We start from the raw sequence: 24,940 nt of genomic DNA, 5'->3' as shown, positions 1-24,940 counted from the left end.
GATAGGCCAGGAGCCTGAACTACTCGGGATTTTTTAATAACTTAGTGACTCTCCTAAACTGTGAAAGTTTGAGAGAAATCGGTGAGATGGCATGTGTTTGAGGAACGCTTTAAGACATTTCTTGAATACAGCTGATAAATCTTGAACACAACCGTTGTAACAGCGCTGATGAACGTTTGTCTGCACTGAGCAACAACACCGCTAATAAATAATGGTAATTGAACTAAGTGGAGTGCAATTTGTAAAGGTAATCACATGATCTCGAGTGCAATTTGGAATAAATAAGCACGAGTAAGTTTTTTCAGAGACTAACAAAATTGAGCCCGTAGGGCGAGTGCAGTTTGTGGTCTTTGAAAAAATTTACAAGTGCTTATTTATTCCAAATTGCACGAGAGAATTATGTGATTATGTATTAATAATATACATGAAAAAATACGAGGTAGCGCGCGTCACGTGCAAAAAACTAGGGACCTTAAGCAGCAAGACGCGAGACCCACAACGCGAACGTGATGACCGAGAGAGTCCTGGAACTAGGACGCGGTCGTGTGCATTACCTTTTTGTCCTTAAGCTTTCACAGCAAACACGACGCGAGCTTCAAAAAACCTCTTTAGATGTGCTCTTTTCAAGAAACGAGAGAAGCGCTACTTTTAGCGTTCGATAGCGGAGTTATTGATGAAAAAGAATTTGTGCTGTTATACGAAGAAAGTACCTCGAAAAATCCATCTTTTGGCTACGAAGATTACGAGAAGTTTGATTTGAACTCCATCGATCCTGCAACGTGCAAAGCAGACTTCAGAGTTGAAAAGAACGATCTTTTCATGCTTAAAGAAGCATTAAACATCCCTGACCGCATAGTTTGCCATCAAAGATCGATTTGTGATGGAATGGAAGCACTCTGTATGGTTCTCAAGCGCCTTGCCTACCCATGTCGATACAGTGACATGATACCTCTATTTGCAAGGCCTGTTCCTGTCATAAGTATGTTAACAAACGAAGTGATCGATTACATCTATGACAACCATCACCACAGAATCACAGCATGGAATCAAGATCTACTTATGCCTTTAAAGCTTGAGGCGTATGCTGCTGCAGTTCATGATAAAGGTGGTGCACTAAATAATTGTTTTGGTTTTATAGATGGAACTGTGAGACCTATCTGTAGACCAGGAGAACACCAAAGAATAGTTTATAATGGTCATAAAAGAGTGCATGCCATAAAATTCCAATCTGTTACTTTGCCCAATGGAATCATTGCTCAATTATTTGGCCCAGTTGGTAAGTGATAGTATTCAAAATCTTTCATTCATACATTTTCTTTGATTTTATATTTTTTTGTGCTTCTAGTTTTATTGGTTTAATAATAGTTCACTTTAAGTTAGTTAATGGTTCACATTGTTTTAGTAATACTGTATTTTTATTTCTACTTTTCAGAAGGAAGAAAACATGATTCTGGTATGCTTGCAGATTCTGGGCTCCTACAGCAGCTAAGCCAGTATGCCTTTTCTTCTACTGGTGACCCTATGTGCCTGTACGGTGACCCAGCTTACCCATTGAGGATCCACTTGCAAGCTCCATTCAGGAATGCAGTGCTTACCCCTCAAATGCATTTCTTCAATGAATCAATGAGTTCTGTTCGAGAGTCTGTTGAATGGCTTTTTGCAGACATTGTTAATTACTTCAAGTTTTTGGACTTTAAAAAGAACCTGAAATTGCAGTTGAGTGCTGTAGGTAAATTTTACATTGTAGCAGCAATTCTACGCAATGCCTTGACATGTATGTACTTTAATGAAACCTCAAAATTCTTTGGGCTTGAGCCACCAACACTACAGGAATACTTCTCATGAGACTTTATAATGAGATCATTAATAAGTTTTGTACCATCTCAGTTTTTCTTTGAATTTAATGGATTTTTCAAACCAGTCTATTTGAAATAGAAAATCAATGGTTTCGAGTAGGACTAACCTGTAGTAGAGACTAATTTCTCTGTTTCTATTTTACTAGAATGGCTTTCCATCAACCAAGAAAAAATAGTTCGGCATCAAAAAAATCAACTCTTAATTGATATAGTTGAATAAAATCTAACCATAGTCATTCTGCTATAAATTTATTTGATTGGTATTTAAAACTTTAAACATTTCAATGTCCTGAAACTTAAACAAACATTTTAAGACACAAAGTAAAAATCATAGCCTGGAAAAATATAGCCTAAAACAATAAACAATATTTTATCAGTGCAAACTGGAACAGGAGATGTAATAAATAACTAAGGGATAATTTTGGTTTTCAATAAGACCATGATAATACACTTTTGAAATAAAATTGGATAAACACAGGACTTATTGTTCATTTTTGCACCATTCTTGACATCAGTGCCAACATCATTGTCTGAAATTCTTGCATCTTCTGTGCTTGTAGTTGCTGTTGTGCTAGCATCATCTTCATAAAATCATCATGCTTTTTTTCTTGTAATTCAACCTCCCTCCTCTTCATTTCCATTTCTTCCTTTCTGAATTTCTCCATAGACTCATTTTTTTCCCGTAAGTACATTAAGGTATCACTTCCATTTGATCTCCGCTTTTTCGGTCTTGTTTCTTGTTCTGGATTTTCATCGTCCTCTCCACTCTTTTTGCTTTTTCCAATCCTCTCCATAGCCTTGCGTCTCATTCCATCTGCTGTCAACCTATCATATTCTTTCTTCTTACACTTTACCTCTGCATCTGCATCATGTGCACTATCACATTCCCTTTCCTTTTCAATTAATTCTTCCACAATTGTCTCCTATTCAACCATATCGGTCTCGATACCTGATGCCTTTTCCTCGTCATTCAACTTTCTTTGGACTTTCTGTGCCAGGAAACGATACCTGTCCCTCACTGACCTAGCTTCCACCTTAAATTTGGGCCTTTCGATGGTCATCACGTTGTCTGCTATGACTTTCCACTTCTCGCCTCGCTGAGCTGTGCCTTTCTTTGTGTCAAAAGGGTCAACAGCGCGGATTTCCCTGCATAATAGGGTATCATGCTCCTCAGTCCAATGCATAGCATTTCTGTTTAGAAAAATATAAAACTTTTAAGCTTACAGAAACTTAGCATGACTACAGTAAGACAAATATTAACAATTCAAAGATGCCAACCTGAAATTTACTGCGTTAACAATTCAGACTCCGTATTTTACTAAAATCTCTTCAAGAGAAATCACTGTGTGACAAACTTTATACAGCAATGTTGACAACATGGCGGTAAGATGTGAACTCAGGTATATATCTCAATTTTACAGACGAAATACAGAGTATTTGTAGGATTTCAAAACTTATAACACACGACTTGGCATTATTTTCAATAACTAAGAGAACTTACGATTGTTTTGAAGTCTTTGGACGACTCGAAGAAGCAGTTGAAGATCGACTCGTGGAGGGCTCAGAAGGTGCGAACACTAGACTCATCTTAAACGAAGAAATCAAAGAATAATTTAGATCTTTACCATCTTAAACTGGCCAGGAATGTTGTTGAATGATTGTTTAATAAGTTAGTGGGCAAAAACTTAGTCTTACCTCGTTGAAAGAGTTAAAAAACCGAACACGTTGTCCCACGACGTGAAACCACACTGTCTGGCGTCCCAGAATCGCGACGACGCGATGAGACAAGTACGACTGGCTTCCGTGCGCATAACCGGAACTAAAAATTGACATCCGGTACCGCGTCGCCGTACCTCGCGTCCTGGTGCTTAAGGTCCCTACTAATTTACTCAAACCCTGCAAGTGACATTGACCTTGACATTGACCTTGACCTTGACATTGACGTTGACCAATCACTCTGACCAATCAGAATGTCTGGTTTGTTTCTTTCTTTGCACTGAATTAGCCCTCTACTGCACTGAATTAACTTTCTTCTGCACTGAATTAACTGAAAACTGCATTCATCTTAACCAATCAGAACTGAGAAATTTCTTCATGTATATTATTAGGGCTGAAATCATATGCATGATTTCAAACCAAAATTGTACGACACGAGGTTCAATTACCACTTTATTACATCCATTTTGGAATCACCCAAATACAGGACTTGTTAAATTGAAATATTTTATTGATGCAGTACTGAGCCGGTTTTCAAATTAAAAGCGGAACTGGAAATGCTTTTACATCTTATTTTGTATGCAAAACAGAAATGTGTCAGAAAACTCAGTCAAGCGTAAAGTGATGCGATTTAAAGCAAAAAATGGTGCGATTTGTGAATAAATCGCACCAATTAGGGCCAATCATATTAAAGGGACCACAAGTGATTTCAAAATGGATGCAATAAAAGCTGGAACATATCCACTAAAAGACCACTTATGAACAATTGGATACAACCTCTATAATACCGCTGAAACTAATGGCACAATGCGAAGTCTCTGACACTGACGGCCGAGCTCCTCGTGTAGAGCTTTTGTATTAATTCTGATCAGGACAGTGAACCCACAGGGAAGATTATTCCTGAATTACAATATGAAATATTGAGTTTAATGTCGAGCCATCTTGCCAAAGTGTAATTGTATGTTTGCGTTGCTGATAATATGGGGCGCATTGCCAACTGATCCTTGCGTGTCTTTGGTAAACCATACAAATGCGCTAATCTGGAGCCTGTATGGTGGACCGTATCTGAAATAGGCTTGGGTAGAATTCTACGAAAGATAGACTCTAATTCTTTCTCTTTCTGTAGAAGAGGATGATAATATGTTGTTGGTCTGCTTCTACCCGAGGGCCTTTCGAGAGGAACCGATGGAACTTTGTTTCCATCATTGATGGATGCTTCAGATAACAGTCGTAGATATTCGGATTTGTCTATTACGACCACTCCTGAACCTTTATCTGGTTTTGTGATGACGATGTCGTCGCGTTGTTTTAATTGATCGATGGCAAGCAGAAGTGTCTTGGAAGGTTTCTGTACTTTGCGCTGGATGTAGTTCAGTGCTACGGATCGTAGGGTTGCAGCCGCCAACTCTTTCAAATCATCGTTTCCGAGATGAGCTTCAAGGCTCCTGTAAGCCTTCTCAAAGCTCGCTTTCACTTCAATCGATGAGACCCGTTGGGGAAAGGCAAATTTCAAGCCCCGACACAAGACCAGTTTCTGGAAGAAAGGGAGATCGTAGGACGATATGTTTGTATATGCTCATCAACATCCGTTTCTTTGTAGAGTAGCCTTGCGATCTTCTTTGTATGAGTGCTCATGACCTCCTGATAGTGGTTGTTTCTAAGGTTGACCATTGTGCTTAAAATGGAGGCATAACGGAACAAACTGCCGCTTCGGCGAATCTCGTCGTAGATGGAGTTGATCTCGTGCTTGAGAGATGCACTTTGTTTGATCTTTTCTTTGAGCTCTTCTGAGATAACATTCCTTCCGAAGGCTTCCGATGACTACTTCCATTTAGAGCTCCTTTCTTTGTCAATCTTGACGAATGTTGGAGTGAGATCAAAGCTCTGACAGAGTCGAAGAAATTCAATCAAACCATCGCAGTTGATCTATTTCTTACTACACTGTTCCAGTCTTTTAAACGTGTAGTTGATTATCACGTTTTAAAATCCGTATCAAAAGAGATTTCTTAAGACATAAAACTGTAAAAGCGAACGATAAAATCTGACGTTTTGGTGTAGCCATGACTCCATTATCAAGGAAAATATGAAAGATCATGCAAATTGCAACTTATGAAGCATTTTTGGTGCGAAGAATTAACATAAGAGGGTGCGAAGACTATAATAATATTATAAAACTACTTTCGCACGAATGGAGTCTGATTGCACGCTAAGATTTGGCTTTATCCCTCTTATAAAAAGCATTTCGTACAATAAGCAGTCAAATTTGTTTCTGCATTTCTTAAGCACTTCGAAACGCTTTTGCAGGTCCTGGGGCATTTTCCCGTGCATTTTCTTACAGTGTTTGGCAATGGCGGAGGATTGTTGCTTATCTCCTTTCACACGATTATGTAAATGACCACGTGTGTAACCTACATAACCCGCATCACACAGGTCACATTGAAAACCGTAAACAACCGCCACTGCTGATTTACAATTGGTGGCTTTGATGTGGTAAATAACTTTTTTTCAGACAAGAAATAAAGAACACAGCGTTATCCTTGCATCTTCGGAAGCATTGATGCCAGCAAACGCATTTGTTGGTAGATTCTGTAAATTGTTGTTGGACAGGTCTCTATTTTCAACAAGTCAACAGAACAAAGCGTATTCTTAGAGATGTTGAGGAAACTGATACTTTCTTAGAAGAGTATATATTCCTATATCTTGAAAATGCTCGTAACCGCCTTAGATTCAGCTTACCCTTTTCATGTCCCTAAAATTCAAATCATTGAGTAACTGATTATCGGTAGCTGAGTGTAGTTTTTATCAAACTAACGATTCCATCAGCTGAAAGGGTAAACACTGTGGAATCCTAAGATGGACTTTTACGAGAATGGTGGGTGAATGACAGTCATTCTCAACCTGAGGCACACGCTCAGCACTTCAGTTTTTTGATGGTACATTGCAGTGAGTGTTTCAAGCTCCTGCCGAGGTGAGGTCTTAGAAAATATTTGAAAGAGTGCTCATCCATAACACTTCGTAAAAGAAAGCCGCTAATTTTCCGAAAAGCACGTGGATGCACTCTGAAGACGACATCGGAAAGTAAAAACACGTAAGTTACATCAATTGAGAATGATTTGGACGAGATAGCTGTGTTCTCTCCGTGCATTTTCTAGCCAGTCTACAGTTTTCATTCAGCTTTATTTTGTTCACTGATCCTCCCGTGAATAAACCAGACCTCAAAGAGGCCACAGGAGCCGGCTTAGAAAATGCTTGTGACTGACAAAATTATTCTTGAATTAATAACGGCATAAAACAAGAGAAAAGACTCTGTTTTGAAAATACAGTATAGTATGTTCTTCTGAATCCTTTTATCGTACATGAGCAAACTTTCATAGTATTCAGGAGCTAAAATTTGTCTCGTCCACTCCAGATTGCAAGGGTGATAGACAACTCACAGATAAAACATCGTAGAGTCGGCTATTCAGTAAAATATGAACACTTATGATAAGAAGACCTCACCAAATATTCATTTAGGGAGAAATAGTAGACATTTTTCATGTAACAGAAAAACTTAAATAACTAAAACTCCTATCGTTATACAACTGATTTACAAGGCCTTAACAAAAATGCAGCGATGTATTCTTAGGTACCGAGATCCTCTTCTTCCCATGGTTCCTTCAAAGTCTAAAATGTTGTCATTTGAGGCCTGGATGCTCAGCGATGACAACTCTCCGTAAGGTCATCATTTTTTCTCCATACATGTCTCGTAACAGTTCTTATATTCCGCTTAAAGCCTGGTAAATTTTGCCGAGTTTAGAGAAAAATAAAGTTAAATTGTAAGAAATGGGTATTAAATAGGCGCAAAAAGCTTAAGGGTGTTTAATACAAAAACACACAAACAACAAGTCCACACATCAAATTCCTGGAGTAAAAACTTATGTTTAGCTCGAAAAATGCACTTCCAACAAATCTCTCTCACTCACACTGACAGAATGCGATGGATTTTAATCGTGTCTTGTCTGATATTTTTTTGAAACTCTAGAGAACGATCACTTAAAGTTGGAATAATTTGAATAACTATTTCTACTAGTTTAGAGCAGTAAACATCAACTTGGACTAACGCAACTATTCTACAAAAAGCTTGATCAAAAATGTTCTTTGGGAAAAATAAAATGAACTAGAAATTTTGCAACTGTCGGCGGTTTCTCGATATCTATGGTCAGTGGCTCTTAAATATGGTGGGCAGGGGGTTCTGGTATCAATAGCACTGTGAGAATTTTCTGACACTAAATGGGATGCTAAGCTCCTGATGTGGAGCGTTATGTATTATTCTGATCTATGATCGACGGTTTTCCGTTTAGTTAAGTCTTTTTAAACCTGCAGTAAGCCGGCACAGAATAGTGTTCCTTGATCACGATATGAAACACTGAGGTCTTGGAAATTTGTACCTCTCCAAATTTCCAGCAGTTGAGCCAATTATCAGTTCATTTTCGTTATTCAGATATGTAATAAGAATAAAAGAGAAACATTCCAGAATCGTTCTAAATTTGCAACATGGCATACTCTTTTACATTTAATCCCTAAAGGAGTCTAAAACGCACTTGTTTGTTAGCTTGAGTTTTTACGTTGCCATGGTAATCCGATTAGAAACCAATTTCTCCCCAACTTACGTGAGTTTAATAAAAATACAGCACTGTGTTCCAAAGTACCAAAATCCCCCACTTCCCAATCCTCGGAGACCCAGGGACTGCGAGCCCCTGGGGACATTGTCTTACAAGACTAGTTCCAAACAGTCGCAGTCGTTCTGCCATCTGATTGGTGCCAGAAAATCTTTGTGTTTTTCTGCCCAATCAGAGTGAAGTGTCGTTTGGAGTCCTTTCGTGTGTTTTAACACGCACATATACAACAAGCTCTGTTGCTCGCTATGTTTGTTTGGGCCGTGCGACGAGGCCTTGCCCGCGGTGAAAAGTTTCAGTCTCAGCACACAATGTAAGAGAAATCGATCAGATTGTCTGCGAGATCTTACCGGAAATTATACTGAATACTTTCGTAGGTATGACAAGAGAACGTGTTTAAAAGTTTGCGAGGTTCGTGTAAAACATAATGGTTGGAGGTGTCGCATTAAACGTTAGATGAGATGTAAGCCTAAATCTTTCACGATTTTTTGTACAATTTGTTGTGACTGAAACTTTTCCAATCCCGTGAAGTTGTTTCGTCGCACGGGCAACTCAGGTATGTCCAGCAACTGGCGCTTACGTTTACGTAGCTTTCTGCGCGCGCCAAATTCTAGTCGTTGCTTTGTAGTAAAGTCTTTCGCAATATGGCCAACGTTGCAGAAAACGTTAAGTACGTGGACGACCTCCAGCAAGCGCTTAAAGAAACCTTAGCTGTGTTTCCGATTAGCTAATTAAAATCTGAACAAAAACTAATCATCGAGAACATCGTGGAAAGGAGATATGTTTTCGGAGAGTTACCGAGGGGGTTTGGAAAAAGTTTAATCTTTCAACTGCTGTGTAGAGTGTTCAAATTCTTGAGCTCGAAAGGCCACGGATTATCTTCTAGTCCCTTGCTCATTGTCATTTCACCTCTTTTGTCGATTGTTGAAGACCAAGTTACAAACCTTTGATCATTAATTAGGAATCGATGCTGCTTTCATTGGGGAAAACAAACCAAAGACCAAGAAATATTGGATGGAAAGGGCGGGCTTCCTTTATTGTAAATGTCAGCTTAGTAGAGGGTTATCTACCCACATCTAATAAACAAAAGTTTCCACGTTTAGCTTTTTTGTTTTTTTCAAGAGAAGATTACATTAGATTTTGGCCGGGCGTGCAGAAAAAGTTGCGTAAGCGCCAGCTGCTCGACATACCTGCGTGGCCCGTGTGACGAAATAGCTTCACGGGATTGGAAAAGTTTCAGGTACAGCAAATTCCACTAAAAGTCTTGAGAGATTTAGGCTTACATCTCATCTAACGTTTAAAGCGACATATCAATGCTTGCAACCATTATGTTTTATACGAACCTCGCAAACTTTTAAACACGTTCTCTTGTGATACCTGCGAAAGTATTCAGTACAATTTCCGGTAAGATTTCGCGGACAATCTGATCGATTTCTCTTACATTGTGTGCTGAGACTGAACCTTTTCACCTCGGGCAAAGCTTCGTCGCAAGGCCCAAACAAACATAGCGAGCAACAGAGCTTGTTGTAAATGTGCGTTTTAAAACACACGAAAGGACTCGAAAGGACACTTCATTCTGATTGGGCAGAAAAACACAAAGATTTTCTGGCACCAATCAGATGGCAGAACGACTGCGACCGTTTGGAACTAGTCCTGTAAGACAGTGTCCCCAGGGGCTCTTCTGCCCTTAACTTGAAATCGACTCACAGCCACTGGGTCTCCGAGGATGCTACTTCCCATGATCCGTTCCAGATTCTGAAATGTTTTCTTTTGACGCCTAGATGCTCAGTGATGACAACTTTGCACAAAATGTTGTTCACCGAGGTTTTGTACATAAATGAAACTTGTAATCCTTTTTATTCACGATGTTTCATGAACGGCTTCAAAAAGTCTTAGCCTGCAGCGCTCTGATCGTTTCATATTTTTGTTTAAATTATTTAAGTATTTGAAACGATCGCTTGAAAATTACATCGGCTTTTTCTCCTCATTAAAACAACTTCTTGTTAAAGCAGAATGTTGAGTCCTTCTGTAGTAACTGATATCATTTATACCATTCAGATGAAAGGAATCAAGGGTATGACATCAGCATAATGCGTGACAAAGTATATAATTCACAACATCTTGATACGATTTAAGTTATGCACTGTTAGTTTCATAACACTTTCGAGATTTGACGCTCTAAAATCTAACTTGCTTTAGTAATATTCAATGATCCCGAGGCCAGAAACTCAGTCTGATGTGAAAGTTCAAATCAGGCCTCTATACATCGGCATGCGGTCAAAAAATCAACACTGAACGTTCGTACGCTAAAGAAACGTCGTCCTTATAGATCTTCCAGCGGTTTGTTGTTATTAAAGGTTCCTGCTGACAAGTTCTGTAACTTGTTTTTAGACAGGTCCCTTGAAACAAATTAAAAAATCAGTCACCTAAATCAGTTACTCAACTGTGGACCTAAATTGCATAGCTTACAAAAAAATTAAGGAGTTATCCGTTTGGTGCCTGTTGATTTGACTCGAAGTTTCACGCAAAATTTACCTTACTGTGAGTTTCTCCTTAAGGTAACGTGTGCACTTGAAATGATTAACTTTCCAAGTAGAGATTATTCTTCGAAAATACGAGGGCTTTGACCAATGCTTTTTCTGTTTGCTAGAACCAGCAGAAAGAAAATGAAATCTGTAATGATCATTATGCAAAGGGAAACACCCGAAATATTTTTTGGCTCTCTTAGGAAATTTTAAACACACGTAATATTACGTTTCCCTACACAATCAGGATCAGAAGCAAGTGTTTATCCACTTATAAATATGCTAAAGAAACGTCGTCCTTACAGATGTTCCAGCTTTGTGTTGTTACTAAAGGCTCCTGCCATGATTAGAGATTTTACGTTGTTACAGTCCACAAAGTTCCTGAGGGAGAAGCTTAATCATTCCTTAGGAGGCAAACCCTGCCTGGTATGTTGCGTGACGTGATTATGCTAACTTGTCTATTTGTTCCATGACTTGTTTCGCGGATATGTAAATTGAAACTTAAAAGCAATTCATGTAACCAATTAGAACCAAAAGTTATAGATGGAATAAAATAAAAGAATTGGGGACGGTAATTAAGCTTACATTGGTCTACCCCCCTCCCCTCGAAGGTTCTAGCATACCTCGATCCAGCCCTCTCGCTTTGGATAAGTTTGTTACCCATGTGTTTGTTTAGCGGAGAGGAGAGGATCTTCAGTTATTGATATGTTTTGAGAAATTTTTCCCACAAAAATTTCTATTTATTTCATGGAAAGCAAAGATTGTAGTGGATGCGGGTATTTAAGCAGCGCTTCAGCCCTGATATCTCTCCTGGAAAGCCAGGATGACGTATCAAGTCATTTGAAGTACCATCTATCCAGCGAAATCCTCGAGTACGAGTCAATTTTGCTTCGTTCCCGTCATTTTGACTCCGAAAAGGAAAAATTAAACGGAGGTTAGTATGCTCTAAACATCGGAACGTTTTGGGAAAACACTGGAAATGCGTTAAAAGTACTTGTCAGCATACAGAGCACAAAGGAAAATACGAGGCAGTGAAAGAGGCCAAATATTCACCGCCAGACTGGCTAGAGATGTTTTGGATATTTTCGGAATGATAGTTCCAGTTGGATCACGTGAGTACTATTTTCAATTCCTTGAATGCGAAGGTTATTATTTTATTAAAAATTGATTTGTGAGGACCTAGCTACACCAGCAGGCAGAGTCTCCACAAGATCAAAAGACAATTTTGTTCATGACAAAATTTTATCTCTTCTTTTGCATCCGCTCAACTTTAATACGGCTTTGTTTATTTCGTCGATTTTGTCCACTTTTCACACGGCTTTGTTTATTTACTCGATTTTGTCCAGTTTTCATCCGTGAAAAAGTTGTCGGTGGCGTGGTGGGAGATTCGCCCGCCAGAGCGAAAATCTTTAAAGTAGAGACAAACCATTCACAATTGTAAAGTGTTGGTGATGACAGAAAATGTTTCGAGATAGACAACTTTTATGTTGGTGCGGTAGGCCAAAAAGTGTTAAAAGTTAGAAGCCGTTTTACAAGGAAAATTTAATTAAGCCTTGCGATTCAAATAACGCTACTAACGTTTGCAATAGAGTGAAAAAAATATACAATTATTTGCTCTTGATACAAGTAATTAGAGAGGAAATAATTTTAATATATCAATAAAGTTGAAATGGTAAATTGACTACCGTTACGATTATAAAAAAATAAAGCTGACGTTGCGAGCGTTAGCCCTTCGTCGGAGCGAATAGAGGAATTGTGGGTTGTGTGTGCTTTTAAAGGCGGAAAAAGGAGCTACATGATTGGTGGGAACATGGCAACGAGAAAAACACGAATAAATTAGTGGAATGAAAAGCGTTCATTGATACCTGTGGGATTTAGACTGCCGCTTTGAAAGATGAGCTTTTAAACGAGTTTTCCGGCTTTCCGTGCCACCTAAGTGTAAGGAAAGACCACAGATTGCCATGTGTTGCTTTGAATGGTTAGGTGAATTAAAATGTCTAGCGACTGGTTTGGATGTGTCCTTGTCATTCCTCTCCACGTCGCGAAGGTGTTCTCGGAATCGGTCACCAAGTCTTCTGCCTGTTTCACCGATGTAAATCTTTTTGCAATAAGGGCAAGTTATGATATAAATTACATCGGAGGAGGTGCACGTGAAGTGATCGGTGATCTTAATGGATAATTTGGGTCCCGATATTTTCTCAGTGTTGGGAATGAAAGGACACGTTTTGCATCGTAAGTAGAGAGGAACAGGGGTAAGAACAGGAATAGGGAAAGGATGTCCATATGAAAAATACAATGAATAAAAAGGAATAATAACAAAAACGAGGGAGAGAGAGAGAGAGAGAGAGAGAGAGAGAGAGAGAGAGAAAGAGAGAGGGGGGAGCCAATTTCTTTAATTTTTTAATTATAGACTAGTGAGAAGCACCTCTGCGAACAGTAGTTGCAAAACTTCTTGTATTTTCCTGCGCGTTTCGTCCAACTGTCGTAGACTTCCTCAAGTAGTTTTACAAGGGTGTCTAAACGCCTGTATTTATAAGCCAAAGTTACAAGGGCCGATGACCGTAAAGGCTTGGCCGGACTTACGAACAGAAACAGGTGCAGTTGTGAAAACTTTTACACGTGTAAGGCAAGGTGAGAAAAATATTTTGGGGGCCACGGTTTTAGCTAAAACCGTGGCCCCCAAGAAGAAATCTACGACAGTTAGACGAAACACGTAGGAAAGTACAAAAAGTTTTGCAACTACTGTTCGCAGAAGTGCTGCTTACTAGTCTATAATTAAAAAATTAAAAAACCTGTTAAGGACCTACAATGAGGTTATGACAAGGACTGCCTCACTCACAGGGCAAAAAGTAGACCCAGTTTCCTCTGGGCTTTAAAAGGAATGGGAATAGGTAACAACAAATGAAAAAGCCCTATGTTTGGATCAAGTGGAAGAGACATGTCGTGCTCTTTGCAATGTAATCGCTCCAAAAGACAGCGAAGAGTTATTGCAAGCATTCAAGGCTCCGATAACAAATGAAGTTTGCTCGGGTGACTTGAAGTCGCTGATAACCGCATACAAACAGGCACCTTCGAGAAACCTGAAAACACAGATCCTGATGATATATACAACGAGCTCTTCAGCGAAATTCTTAAAGAAAATGCACCAGCCATTTGAAAAACTGAGCGATCGACAAATTAAGAAGGCAAGGGCTCATGCCAAAAATGTCGAAGCTGGTTTCAACGTCAACAAACTGCCACACCGCAGAGTCCGAATACACCTAGTGAAACTTGATCATTTTCTGCATTTTGTAGACCAACCATATTATAAAAGGTGTGGCCTATGGGACAAGGACTTTAAAGCTTAACTCTGGAGATCGTCTTGTCCTGCCAAATGTCATCAGAATTGCTGGACGATCAACGATGATTAAACAATCCCTCAGTTAAGCACTGTTGCGAGGAAGTCTTTGACCACCTTGGAAAATCAACGCTTTAAAGAATTTTTCAAGCAAGAGAGCCCTCTCATAGGCGATCCCTTCAAGGGCTAGACAACACTATTGCAAGCGGAGCGGAAGGGTTTAAAGCAATGCACAAGATAGTGGAGGAATTGGAAGAGGGCGGGGCAACTGCAAAGTGGTGTGAAGACGTTCGAAAGAATCTGAAGGATGCAAAGCAATACCTGAAGACAGCGTATGGGATGCTCTGTCAAGAGGATGGCAGTCCTTGCCATGACCATTGTATCCGTGTATGCGTTTTTCTCTGAGCGATCCTCAAAACCCCGAGTCTCAAGGAAGTTGTTCTCATGAACCTCAAGCTAGTTGTGATAGTTTCGAAAGTTTGAAGTCCGTGATCTAGGCAATCGGAAATGAATTGAATCTCATGGATAACTTTTGACAGCACAGAGAAGAAAGAAGACCTGAAACACGACCATGGTGAAGCCAGAAAGGCGATTCTTTAGTGGAAGGCGCATATAAATATATATTCTGGACAAAAAGTGGAGAAAGAATAAAACAGAATTTGCTCGCGTCCCTCCGAAAAAATGCCTCCTTCATTGTCATGCTGGGCCATCAAATTAATCCAACTAAAATACAGGGAAAAGTAGTCTGAGTGGTTTGGAAAGAGAGGAATAAACTGGCATGTCAGTTCAGTTACTATGAGGAATGCAGAGGACAACGGCCTTTAGATCATGTCATATGTTCATCTTTTTGAAAGCTGTGCCGAAGACTGGAACACCTTTTATTCAATTCTGGAAAACCTTCTCGGTAACATCAAGCCTACCGTAAATGAAGTATTTTTGCGATCAGATGGCGCAGGCTGTTACCACAACAACAATCTAAGTGTAGCTGCCTCTAACGTTGGTTCACGCGCTGGAATCAAGGTGATGAGGTAAGATGAGAATGCTTTTTGATTACAACACGAAAACATTCTTTCAAAAACATGCAAATTCATAGCTTGATCGATATCAGAACTTTTAAGTTAAAACTTTCTTGCTGTCTCTGTTTATTATAGTAACATATATTCCAGAGCCGATGCAAACAATGTTGATCAAAATCTTTTGATAACACACTGCAGGAACATAATTATCCTCTCCACCCTTAAAACGTCGCATACCGCCGACCCCCCTGCTTAAAGGCAGATTAAAACGTATTTTGATAAACCTCTCTAGTTCATATGCTATTGCTATACGCACAATACGTGTAGCGAATGAATGCTTACTTTCTCAGAGGAAATCCTGAGAGATTTCAACTGCGCAGGTATTTATTAATTTCGGAGTTGCCCTTTTATTGCTTCCTCTTTAGAATCTTTAAAAGTATAATTTTCAAATCAACATTTTCATGATGAGGGGAATGTGTTAATAGAAGCAGGAGCATACACTAAGCCTACCTAGTAACATCTGTATTAGTATGGCGGATATTGATAGATCAGTTATTCTAACCAGGATACTTCCTTTCGAATTCTCAAGCTATGATTTTTCTGAACTACAATCTGGCAAGGATGTTTGCTATCGCATCATCAGTCCAATGAAAGGGGCAATTCGTAGATACTGCAATGAAGACCATAACATTTTCACGGCAGCTGACATGTACGTAGCATTAAAAGTGAGACAAGTGATAGGAACGTCAGCTGCTGTTTGCGAAATTGTTAGTGATAGAAAGGAACTCAGAATTAAGGGCATGAATAATTTCAGCTTTCTCCACAATTTGCGTTTGAAAAGGATGGTCTTCGCCTCTCAAAAGCCAATGAGGTCGGTAAGGACAAATTAATACCATGGTCAGAGCTCATTCTTGAGAAGCAAGACCCCATTGTGTTAAGGGAAGTAGATTTCATGGTTTTTTCGCCACAGCTCCACGGGCCATAAAAAAAGAATCGCAATCATAGCCAAAGCTCCAGCGATGATAAAGAGGACATGCTATTTCACTGCCCGCAACAAGATTGCTGCTTTTAGTTCACTTCTTCAGAAGAACTCCTAGATCATGTGCACCTCGGGGAGCACAGCAAGAAAGAAGCATCAGCGAGCCTTTACGACGGCCTTAGACGTGACTGGGCAATTAAATTTTCCTCTCTAGCTCTTGGTCAAAGATAGCAACATCCGAAGCGACGGGCGAAGTTGAATTGACTAAAGTGTGCAAGATGGGCTGGGCCCTTAAGAGACCGGAGGGTAGTGGAACAAGATTCACCGCGAAAGTGAAAGGGCATCTTTAAATTAGGTTTCAAACCGGTGAAAGAATGGGCGGAAAAGCCGATCCCGCGCAAGTTGCGGCAGAAATGAGAAAGGCGCGAGAGGCAGATGGTACAAGAATATTCACCAGAAATGAATGGCTAACGAAGAGCCAGGTTCAGAGTTTCTTTTCGAGGCTTTCTGCTTTGTAGCGAAGAAAAACCACAGTCCTAAAGGATTCAGAACAGGATGCAAACGACGACGATGACCACGACGACGACGAAAGTCTTATCGAATAAGAAAGCGGTTACCTTGAACACGAAGCAAGGAAAAAGCATGTAGCGGGTGTTATTGCCGAAGTCGGACTTGCTCATCCAATATTATCTGATGGGCATAATATTTGCGAACATGTTACAAATGACACGTTAGAGAAGTTTAAAGTCACCGCTTTGACGGAAATCTGTGCATTTTTTGAAATTCCTTTCAAAGGCAGAGATTTGAAGGCCACCTTACTCAAGAAACTAAGTGACATGGAAACCGAATGCACATGTTTCCAAGAGATTTAGGAAGGCTTCTTCCAACTCTGTGCCTCATTCCATTTCATGACTTTCCATCGCTACATGAACTAGTTTTCAGCTAATTTATATGTGGAGATAAGTTACATTCGCTGTGGGGATAGTAAGTGGAAAAAGGAGCTAAAGGACTTGTTACTATTCATCGCCAGTGGTGGAGGAAATTGAGGGGATCACGTGGTTGTTAAGGGAAATGATAAGTTGTCGCCAACAGAATTTAATGGAGGACTGATGAAAATAGACTGCCTATTTACTGCCATTGTGAGGTGGGGGTTATACGAATATCACAGAGCCTTAAGGCGGGTTTAGGTGGAATTTATTGTAATACTACCAAAATCCTCCGATTTCCTCCTGTACCCCTCCCGGTTTATAAACAATGACCGGTCTCTAACTTGGACTGATTGCATCGCGAAATGCATCATACATTTCAACACAAAAGTATTGAGAAAAAAGATTTACCTTTGTAATAATGGGAAATGTGGCGGGTGGATTACTAACGTTTCGCTATTATTAACTTCTTGGATATCCTTATCATCAACAAATTACCCTCAAAGCTGAGAAGTATTTCACGGAAAGTCTGAACTGCCATTTACGAAATTATCTTTATGCAGAAGGTTGTTTTGTAAATAACACGGTAACCTACATGTATTTTAACTTGTTTGTGTGTCCTTTTAAGCAACACAGTGTGTCTGAGATGAACAGAATGCCAAATTGTATTCTTTAATTTTGATCTTCTCCACTCTGTACGTGGCTATTGACCTGATCCAAGGAAAATTACCGAGGAACTTCCGATCGCCTTTGTTTACTTTGGCGTGTAGGCGCTACGACTGATCATGTTTATGCAACGTTTTAGGACGACTTGCTTTTTTTTCCATCCAATTGTTATGAAAACCTAGAGTACTTTACCTAGAAGATAGACAAATAAAGTTTGAATGGTGAAAGACATATCATAGATCATTTTTTCAGAATTATGCAAATGAGCTTTGACACGTGCGCGATTAAGTAAAGACATTGATTTGCGCTGTTTTCAAGAGGATGGTGGATGAAAGCTGGAGAGATACCCGCAGGTTTGAAACAATCGGTGACATCCTTGGTGTATAAACTATCCTCCGATATGACTGTTTAGCCCGATCTACACCTGCATTGTGAGAATTCTTTGTTTTAAATTGGTTAATTTTTGATATGCAAATTAAGGTCGAAGGGAAGGGTCTCTTTTCATCAAGCTGGTATGAATAGGATTTCAAGTAAAGTTTCCATATTTTGTCTGTCAACTGAGTGAACATAGCACTTGAAGCAAGAGAGAATTCCGTGAGCTATACCACTGCAGTCGCAGCGCGCTCGACAAAAGCTGTGAAATTTACCCTTTCGATCGTTCTCTACACGGGTGGCCAAGCCAAAAGTCTATTTTCGCTTATGGTGACGCAAAAAAAGAGAATTGGGAAACAAAGAAACTATTTTTGAAAGGTATGTCCTAAACCCTTTTCATAGGAAAAAAATGAAGGAAAATTGTTTTGGACGGGAAGTCGAGAGGACCGCTCTTAGCGGGAGTGGCACTTAATTATGCTGATAAAGAGACTAGAGTTGGGTGGTCAATGGAACAGCGACTGACATTGTGAAAAAAATGGTTTCTTGCTCTGTATTAAAACAGATGATTCAGTCAGGTTTTTTTTATTGTAAAACTTCGACAGAAAGCTTTCGTACAAACATGCTCTGTCGATTTAAATCGTTCGCTCGCGGTAATCAAGAAAAACGTCCACTAAGGGTTTGAAAGAAACTTTGTTACAGCGTTCTGAATTGTTCATGCAGGTATTTTTGTGAAAATTCGGGTATTCGAAGCGACAGCAAATAAGTCACAAAGGTTCCTTTTAAAAAAACATCATGTTAAAGAATAATGTCGATCCGTTGTGATTAATATAAATTGTAATTCGGATAAAGAGAAATTCCACGACTATAACATTCGCATAATGCATGACAAAGTAATTGTTTGTAAACTGCTGATGCAGTCCGGCCAAAGTCCCCCGAAAAGTGTTGTGATGCGCATTTGATCATATCCACATGTTAATTTGCGCAATACAAATATACAATTATTGTTATTATTATTATTATTATTATTATTATTATTATTATTATTATTTTGAAACAATTCACAAGCTCCTGATAGATATAGTTTATGGGATGCTATTTTTAACATTATCGAATGTCTTCATTTCAACTTCTGAAATTTAAACCAGTTTTACTAATTTCCAATGATCCTAAGGCGCAATAGTATCGTTTATTTAGTCTTTTCTGAGACTGAAAACATCTGCACATCTAAGTAAATTTTCTAGAAGTAATAATTTCAAAACCATGGGGCACGGATTTCGTTTAATAAGCTGGAATTATCAAATTTCAAAAAGTGCTTATTGATATATTAACATAAACTTTAGGCGCTATCCTTTGACCCCCGTATGGTCCATTATTTAACATCTGAAGCTTTTTACCGATTGAAATGTCTCATAACGATTAATCTGCGCTAGCGAACACAATAAGTTTATATGTTATCTTCGTTTTCCATTTACCCCATAAATAGTTTTTAACCATCCTGTTATCAGTTCTTATGAAATGGACGGATTTTAATTATTCAGATTTATGGAACGAATTAAATTGAACTCGCGTATTGAGAACTTCAAGAAATATTTGAAATCATCTTTATAGCGAGTATTCTGCTACCTTTCTGTTCACATATTTCAAAAGTTACCTTGTGAAACAAGAGGCTTTATGTGATCTTCTATGAAGGAGTTTGATACAGTTAGAAAGCAGCGGCTCCTTGGTGATGTTTGGTTCTTTAGTTAGCCTCTGGTCAATTGATTGTTTTCCCTTTTTTTCTTTTATTCTTAGTCAACCTTGGTTTACAGTAAAAGAGGCTTACTTACAGATTTAAGTGCCCCCGGTAAGAAATCCTAATGTCGGCAAACACTCCTGGCGGTAAATCCTGTAACTGGTTGTTGGACAGGTCCCTGAAATCAATACGGCACCTCAGCGAAGCGTGACTCTGCTGTCTAAAATAATGTTTTCCATGGCCAATATCTTGAAAGCATACGATACTTTTTCAAGATACTATGAACGTTTTCTTTTTCCCCAAATAACATTAATGAATACCTATTAACTTAGTTTGTCTTTTCTCTACCCTAGAGATCCTAATGCAAAATAAAATATCTCAATCAATTGGCAAAAATTTCACATTTCACATTGGTTTTCTGAGCTGTGGTACATTTTTTAAAGAGGGCGAATACATGCAGTGCCTGACGAAAAGTCAACGGAATCACGACTTGAAAGAAATGGAGAACATTGAACTTTTTAGATCATCTTTGTTAAAATCTTTCAGTAGCTTAGCTGGTCCTATCTTCCAACCGTTTAATGAAACGCGAAGTGACCAGGAGTAAGTGGAAAGGGTAAGCAATTAAGGACTTAAGGGAGTCTTTCGGAGTTGATAAAGGTGGAGCAGATGAACAGGAACGTAAATCTTAGCATATGCAGCAGGAAGATCGGTTACAATGTGGGTATTTTAGTGGCGGCTGTCTTCATGCAGTCCAGAGCAGTGTTTTAGTGGTTGCTTTCAAGCGATTTTGAGCGTTTTTGTGGCAACTGACGTTGAGCTTTCATCAGCGGCGTTATAGCTGTTGTCTTCTTCCTTCGACTATTTATCAACGGTTTTCCACCGGTTGTCTTCAAGCGTTCATCAACACTTCTAAAGCGTTTGTTACCAGGCCTCTATCATCACTGTTGAAGCGTTTACATTCAACCGTACCTAAACGGTTTATTAGCTGTTGTCTTAACGCGGTCTGACAGCGGATGTACTTCTGAAGGTTTTTTTTACGAGGATTTTTCAAAACGTTAATCAGCAATGTTGTAAAATTGTATTCAAGCATAAATCTGCGGACGGTGTTGAAGCGGAGGTACCCAACCGTTCTTCAGTATCGTTTTTATGGTTGTAATTCAAGCGTTCATCAGCGCTGTGGTTTTCATACAAGATTCACCAGACGTACTGTAATGCAGGTCTTCAAGCGTTCACTAGCGATGATGTGGCGCGTTTTAGTTGTCGCCTTCTAAGGGTGTTATAGGAGTGCACCTGTGAGCTGTTTTGTAGAGGATGTCTTTAAATGCTAATCCCTGGAAGTTCTTTTTACTCATTATTGGGGTAGCTTTGGATGGTTGTATTACAACTGCTACGATACCGCTGATGAACGGTTTAAGAGTCTGTCCACGAGAGTGCCGGGCAGGCGTGACACATGCCATCACACAGATTTCTTTCAAACTTTCACAGCACAGATTTAGTTCCAACTCTCGGCTTATCCTGAGTTATAAGAGTTCCTACATGAAATCCCTAAATTTAGCTCGAAAAATGTACTTTCAACGGATCTCTCTCACACTAACAAAATGCGATGGATTTTAATCGCATTTTGTCTAATGAGTTTTGAACCTTAAGAAAGCAATCCCTTAATTTTGGAATAATTTGATATATCAGGATGTCATTTCTGCCAATTTGGAGCAATTAAATGTACTGGGTAACCAACTATTCGAAAAAAGAAATAGAAAACAGGGTTTTTGCAATTGTAAATATCTCCAATGAGCAACATTGTATGTTGTGCAGAACCATATTTCACTTGCCCTTGCCCATATTGTACGCTTTTCTTAAGCTCTCAGGCTCAATGAAAAGGTTTTCAAGGCTTTGATGCCAGCTATACAGTGTTTCTTCATATTTTAGAAAAGGTCTTAAGTTTGTAGCACCATTTCGCCACCCCCCACCCACCCCTCCCTCCGTACTTTTCAGTGAAGTCTCTGTGGCATTGTTTAAGTCGTTTCCACCTTTTATGAATCGCTTCATGTGACTTATAAGTGTGGCAAGAATCTTTGCTGGTTTGGAAATCGATGAAGTCGCACATGTCTATCTTTTCCTATACGAGAAGCTGCGATCACCTCTGATAAATGTACGCAAACTTGGCTTGCCGTGAAATCCATCCGGTACGCTTGTTGCTTTAAAATCCAGTTATCCTATTTCCCTCTGAAGCTTTCTTAAGATCTGATTTTTGTCATAATAGCGCGAACTCTTTTCAACCTGGACGCTTTGGGGCCAAGATAGAGAATCAGAGGAATTCGTCTACAAGGATAAAGCTTTAAGATGATGTATAATTTGATCTGTAAATATATATGGCAAACCCCTTTATAGGCCATCGAAGTTGATCTTTATATTACCTCTGCGAAAAAATGACCATCTGCTATCACACAAAATTTGAAAGCGGTGTTTCATCGCGTTGGGGTGTACGAGGTTGCTGAAGTTGGATAATTTTTCATTAGATAACGGGGAGGGGTAGGCGTATTTTGAACTTGTCGATTTATGGAAGAAAACAAAACGCGATAGAACCTATTGATGATTTTTGAAAAAGGTTCTACGAAATTTTGTACCTGTCGACGGTTTCTCGATATCTATGGTCAGTGGCTTTTAAGTCTGGTGGGCTGAGAGCCTGGAAAGAGTACAATGTGGCGCACATTCAGTCTCACAGTGTACGCTTGCCGGCCAAGGAGGAAGTGTTCCTTTTAACTGGGACAGCTTCCAAAATACGGTTCTCAAAGAGTTCCAACAGAAAAAAATTTGTACTCATTAACTGAGTGGTAAAGCCGGACGGGAAAATTTTGGCTTGAGGTCACGTGTGACATCCTCGCGCCATGACCGAGCGCCAAATATTTTCCCGTCTGTTCCGCCCAAACTCAGTCAAAGAGCATTTTATAATATGACCGCTATGTGTCAAAATTCCGAAAATTTTGTTTGAACCAGAATTGGACACGATAGACGGTGCACTCAGGACGACTACAAAAGTTGAATTTAGCATTTTACCTCAGGGATTTGATGGGGGGGAGGGGGGGAACTCTAATGCGTTAGGGATAAGCGAGAAGCCTGGACTACTCGGGGTTCTTGAATAACTTAGTGACCCACCTAAACTGCGAAAGTTTGAGAGAAATCGGTTACTGGCCATGTGTCTGATGAACGCTTTAAGACATCTTCTTGAGCTGATAAACCTTGAACGCAACCGTTGTAAGAGCGCTGCGGAACGTTTGTCTACAGCAGCAACAACACCGCTAATAAAAGCTGGAACACATCCACTACAAGACCACTGATAAACAATTGGAAAGAACCGCTACAATACCGCTGAAACTAAGGCACAATGCGAAGTCTCTGACACTAGCGGGCCGAGCTCCTTGTGTAGAGCTTTTGTCTTATTCTGATCAGGACAGTGAACCGACACGGAAGATCATTCCTGAATTACAATATGAAATACTGAGTTGTAAAAGAAACTAAGCAATTGCACGTGTCCAAATCTCCAGCTTAGCCAAATATCTGTTCATTCTACTTATTTAGATGTGTTAAGAGCGAATGTTACCAACAGTCAAACATTTGGTGGCAACAGCCAAAAAAATCGATTCGGCTCATATTCTCAAGTTAGGTAGGCCTCATGGTGAAACAAAGCACTGCATACTTCGTTTGGCTGAATATCGATTTATTTTCGAGAAAATCGATAATAACTGAAGTTCGACCAAATGCCGCTTTTGAAGCTCTAAAATTCAGACAAATCTCGGAGCGTCGCGCCACGAATTAAAAACACTTGAACCGATAAAAACTACCAAATCTTGAAAAACAACATGAATACATATGCTGACACCAATTTGAGCAATTCTTGATTGTTTATTTACACAATCTAATTTAGTTTAATCGACCTTCTTCTAACAAGATTAAAAATAGGTCAAAAGTAATCCATTATTTAACTAGGTGCTATACAAAATAATCGACTGAAAATCTGGCTTTTGGAAGGTGAAGTGTGGTTCTTTTCGATCTCCAATGGAGTTTTTGGGGAAATGATTCAGTGCGACTTAATCAAATTTTAAAGTTGGATAAAATGAGCTGATTTGACGGTGACGTCAGTTGTTCGAAAATGTTCACATTCACACACAAACTCAATTGTTTCGCATTTTACATCCAATCTACAGCTTATCTAACATAACATCATCTTACCGTCCATATTTCTGTATCACAAAAATGGGATTGCAGTCCTAAAATTGTTGCATTGCTCCCTCAATAGCATTAGAACTTGGCAGATTGTCAACACATCCTGATAATGATTGTTTACAAAGCGCATCTCGGGGTTTCTCTATTCCCATTTCGTGGAAATACTTCACGTAAGAGATCCTTGTTTAATTATAAGTCTACAACCGAACCGTGAACCAAACGTAAGCGGAATGTTGCTAGTTCAGAAACATCTTTCTCGCGTGCAGAATAACGCTAATTAATTCAAAATGAGGTCTGAAATAAAACGCAAAAATAAAACGTTGGACTATGAAGCACGGGGCTACAGGAACAAAGGTCGTGTGTTACATATACGAAACAGAAGCAAACAATTATCTAACTCCGATCATAATTTAATGTATCATAATTGAATGTTTCATGTTACTTCAGGGGATAAAGCTCATTTTAGGACAAAAAAAGATCTGCAAAGGGCAGAGCCCATCATACATCACTGCAGATGTTTGACAAAGAAAAGTGTAGTGTTTGAATATTTGTTATTTAAAGGAAGTGTTATAAGGGTCAAACCTAGAAAACCACAATTTACGCTGAAATATTTGTAAAAGCCAACGTTCATCAGTTTATATTTATACTACTTCTTCTCCAGAAGCTACTGTGCCTTGTTAAGTTACTCGTGCCGGTAGTAAGACTACGACCCAGGTAGCACGTCCTCATTTTTTACACCCACCTTTTCCCGGCAGCGGTCCAAAAAAAGCTTACATCTAGAAATGAAACCATTTCTGCGTATCTCGGGACTCAAGAAACGCTTCGAGTAATCATTGCACCAGCTGGCACAGCAGACTCGAGTGCGAGTCGGTATACCTACATCAAATACTTGCATTTTAGAAACAGCGGCCGGCTTTGAAAAATCAACTCAACTAGTTA

At 39.4% G+C, this 24,940-nt stretch overlaps 3 protein-coding genes and 1 pseudogene across 5 annotated transcripts; 2 read left to right on the top strand and 2 right to left on the bottom strand.

Annotated features, from left to right (window-relative positions):
• The first annotated feature begins 460 nt into the window (after positions 1-460).
• Positions 461-2,336, top strand: LOC148742556 (uncharacterized). 2 transcript variants are annotated; one of them, XM_088757468.1, is made up of 2 exons: positions 461-1,105; positions 1,433-2,336. In XM_088757468.1, the coding sequence occupies exons 1-2, from the start codon at positions 613-615 to the stop codon at positions 1,843-1,845; spliced, it is 906 nt and encodes a 301-aa protein (XP_088613594.1). In that variant the 5' UTR covers positions 461-612; the 3' UTR covers positions 1,846-2,336. The 2 variants fall into 2 exon arrangements, with proteins under 2 accessions (XP_088613594.1, XP_088613586.1); XM_088757460.1 differs by having other exon boundaries at positions 461-1,276.
• On the bottom strand, positions 2,089-3,750 carry LOC148742555 (uncharacterized). 2 transcript variants are annotated; one of them, XM_088757487.1, is made up of 4 exons: positions 3,552-3,747; positions 3,358-3,443; positions 3,012-3,047; positions 2,089-2,505 (listed from the first exon to the last, which is right to left on the bottom strand). In XM_088757487.1, exons 1-4 carry the CDS (start codon positions 3,687-3,689, stop codon positions 2,472-2,474), a joined length of 294 nt encoding a protein of 97 aa, XP_088613613.1. In that variant the 5' UTR covers positions 3,690-3,747; the 3' UTR covers positions 2,089-2,471. The 2 variants fall into 2 exon arrangements, with proteins under 2 accessions (XP_088613613.1, XP_088613611.1); XM_088757485.1 differs by lacking the exon at positions 2,089-2,505 and having other exon boundaries at positions 2,516-3,047; positions 3,552-3,750.
• A 690-nt stretch (positions 3,751-4,440) lies between these two features.
• LOC148742554 (uncharacterized) lies at positions 4,441-6,317 on the bottom strand. The gene is made up of 2 exons (XM_088747830.1): positions 6,309-6,317; positions 4,441-5,106 (listed from the first exon to the last, which is right to left on the bottom strand). Exons 1-2 carry the CDS (start codon positions 6,315-6,317, stop codon positions 4,441-4,443), a joined length of 675 nt encoding a protein of 224 aa, XP_088603956.1.
• Positions 6,318-11,031: 4,714 nt separating this feature from the next.
• On the top strand, positions 11,032-14,178 carry LOC148742553 (uncharacterized; annotated as a pseudogene).
• Positions 14,179-24,940: the final 10,762 nt, after the last annotated feature.

This window comes from Stylophora pistillata, chromosome 1 (assembly GCF_964205215.1).
Source record: "Stylophora pistillata chromosome 1, jaStyPist1.2, whole genome shotgun sequence".
NCBI classification, from domain to species: Eukaryota; Metazoa; Cnidaria; class Anthozoa; order Scleractinia; family Pocilloporidae; genus Stylophora; species Stylophora pistillata.
The sequence above is the reverse complement of the archived record's forward strand: the minus strand, read 5'-3'. Positions and strand labels throughout refer to the sequence as shown.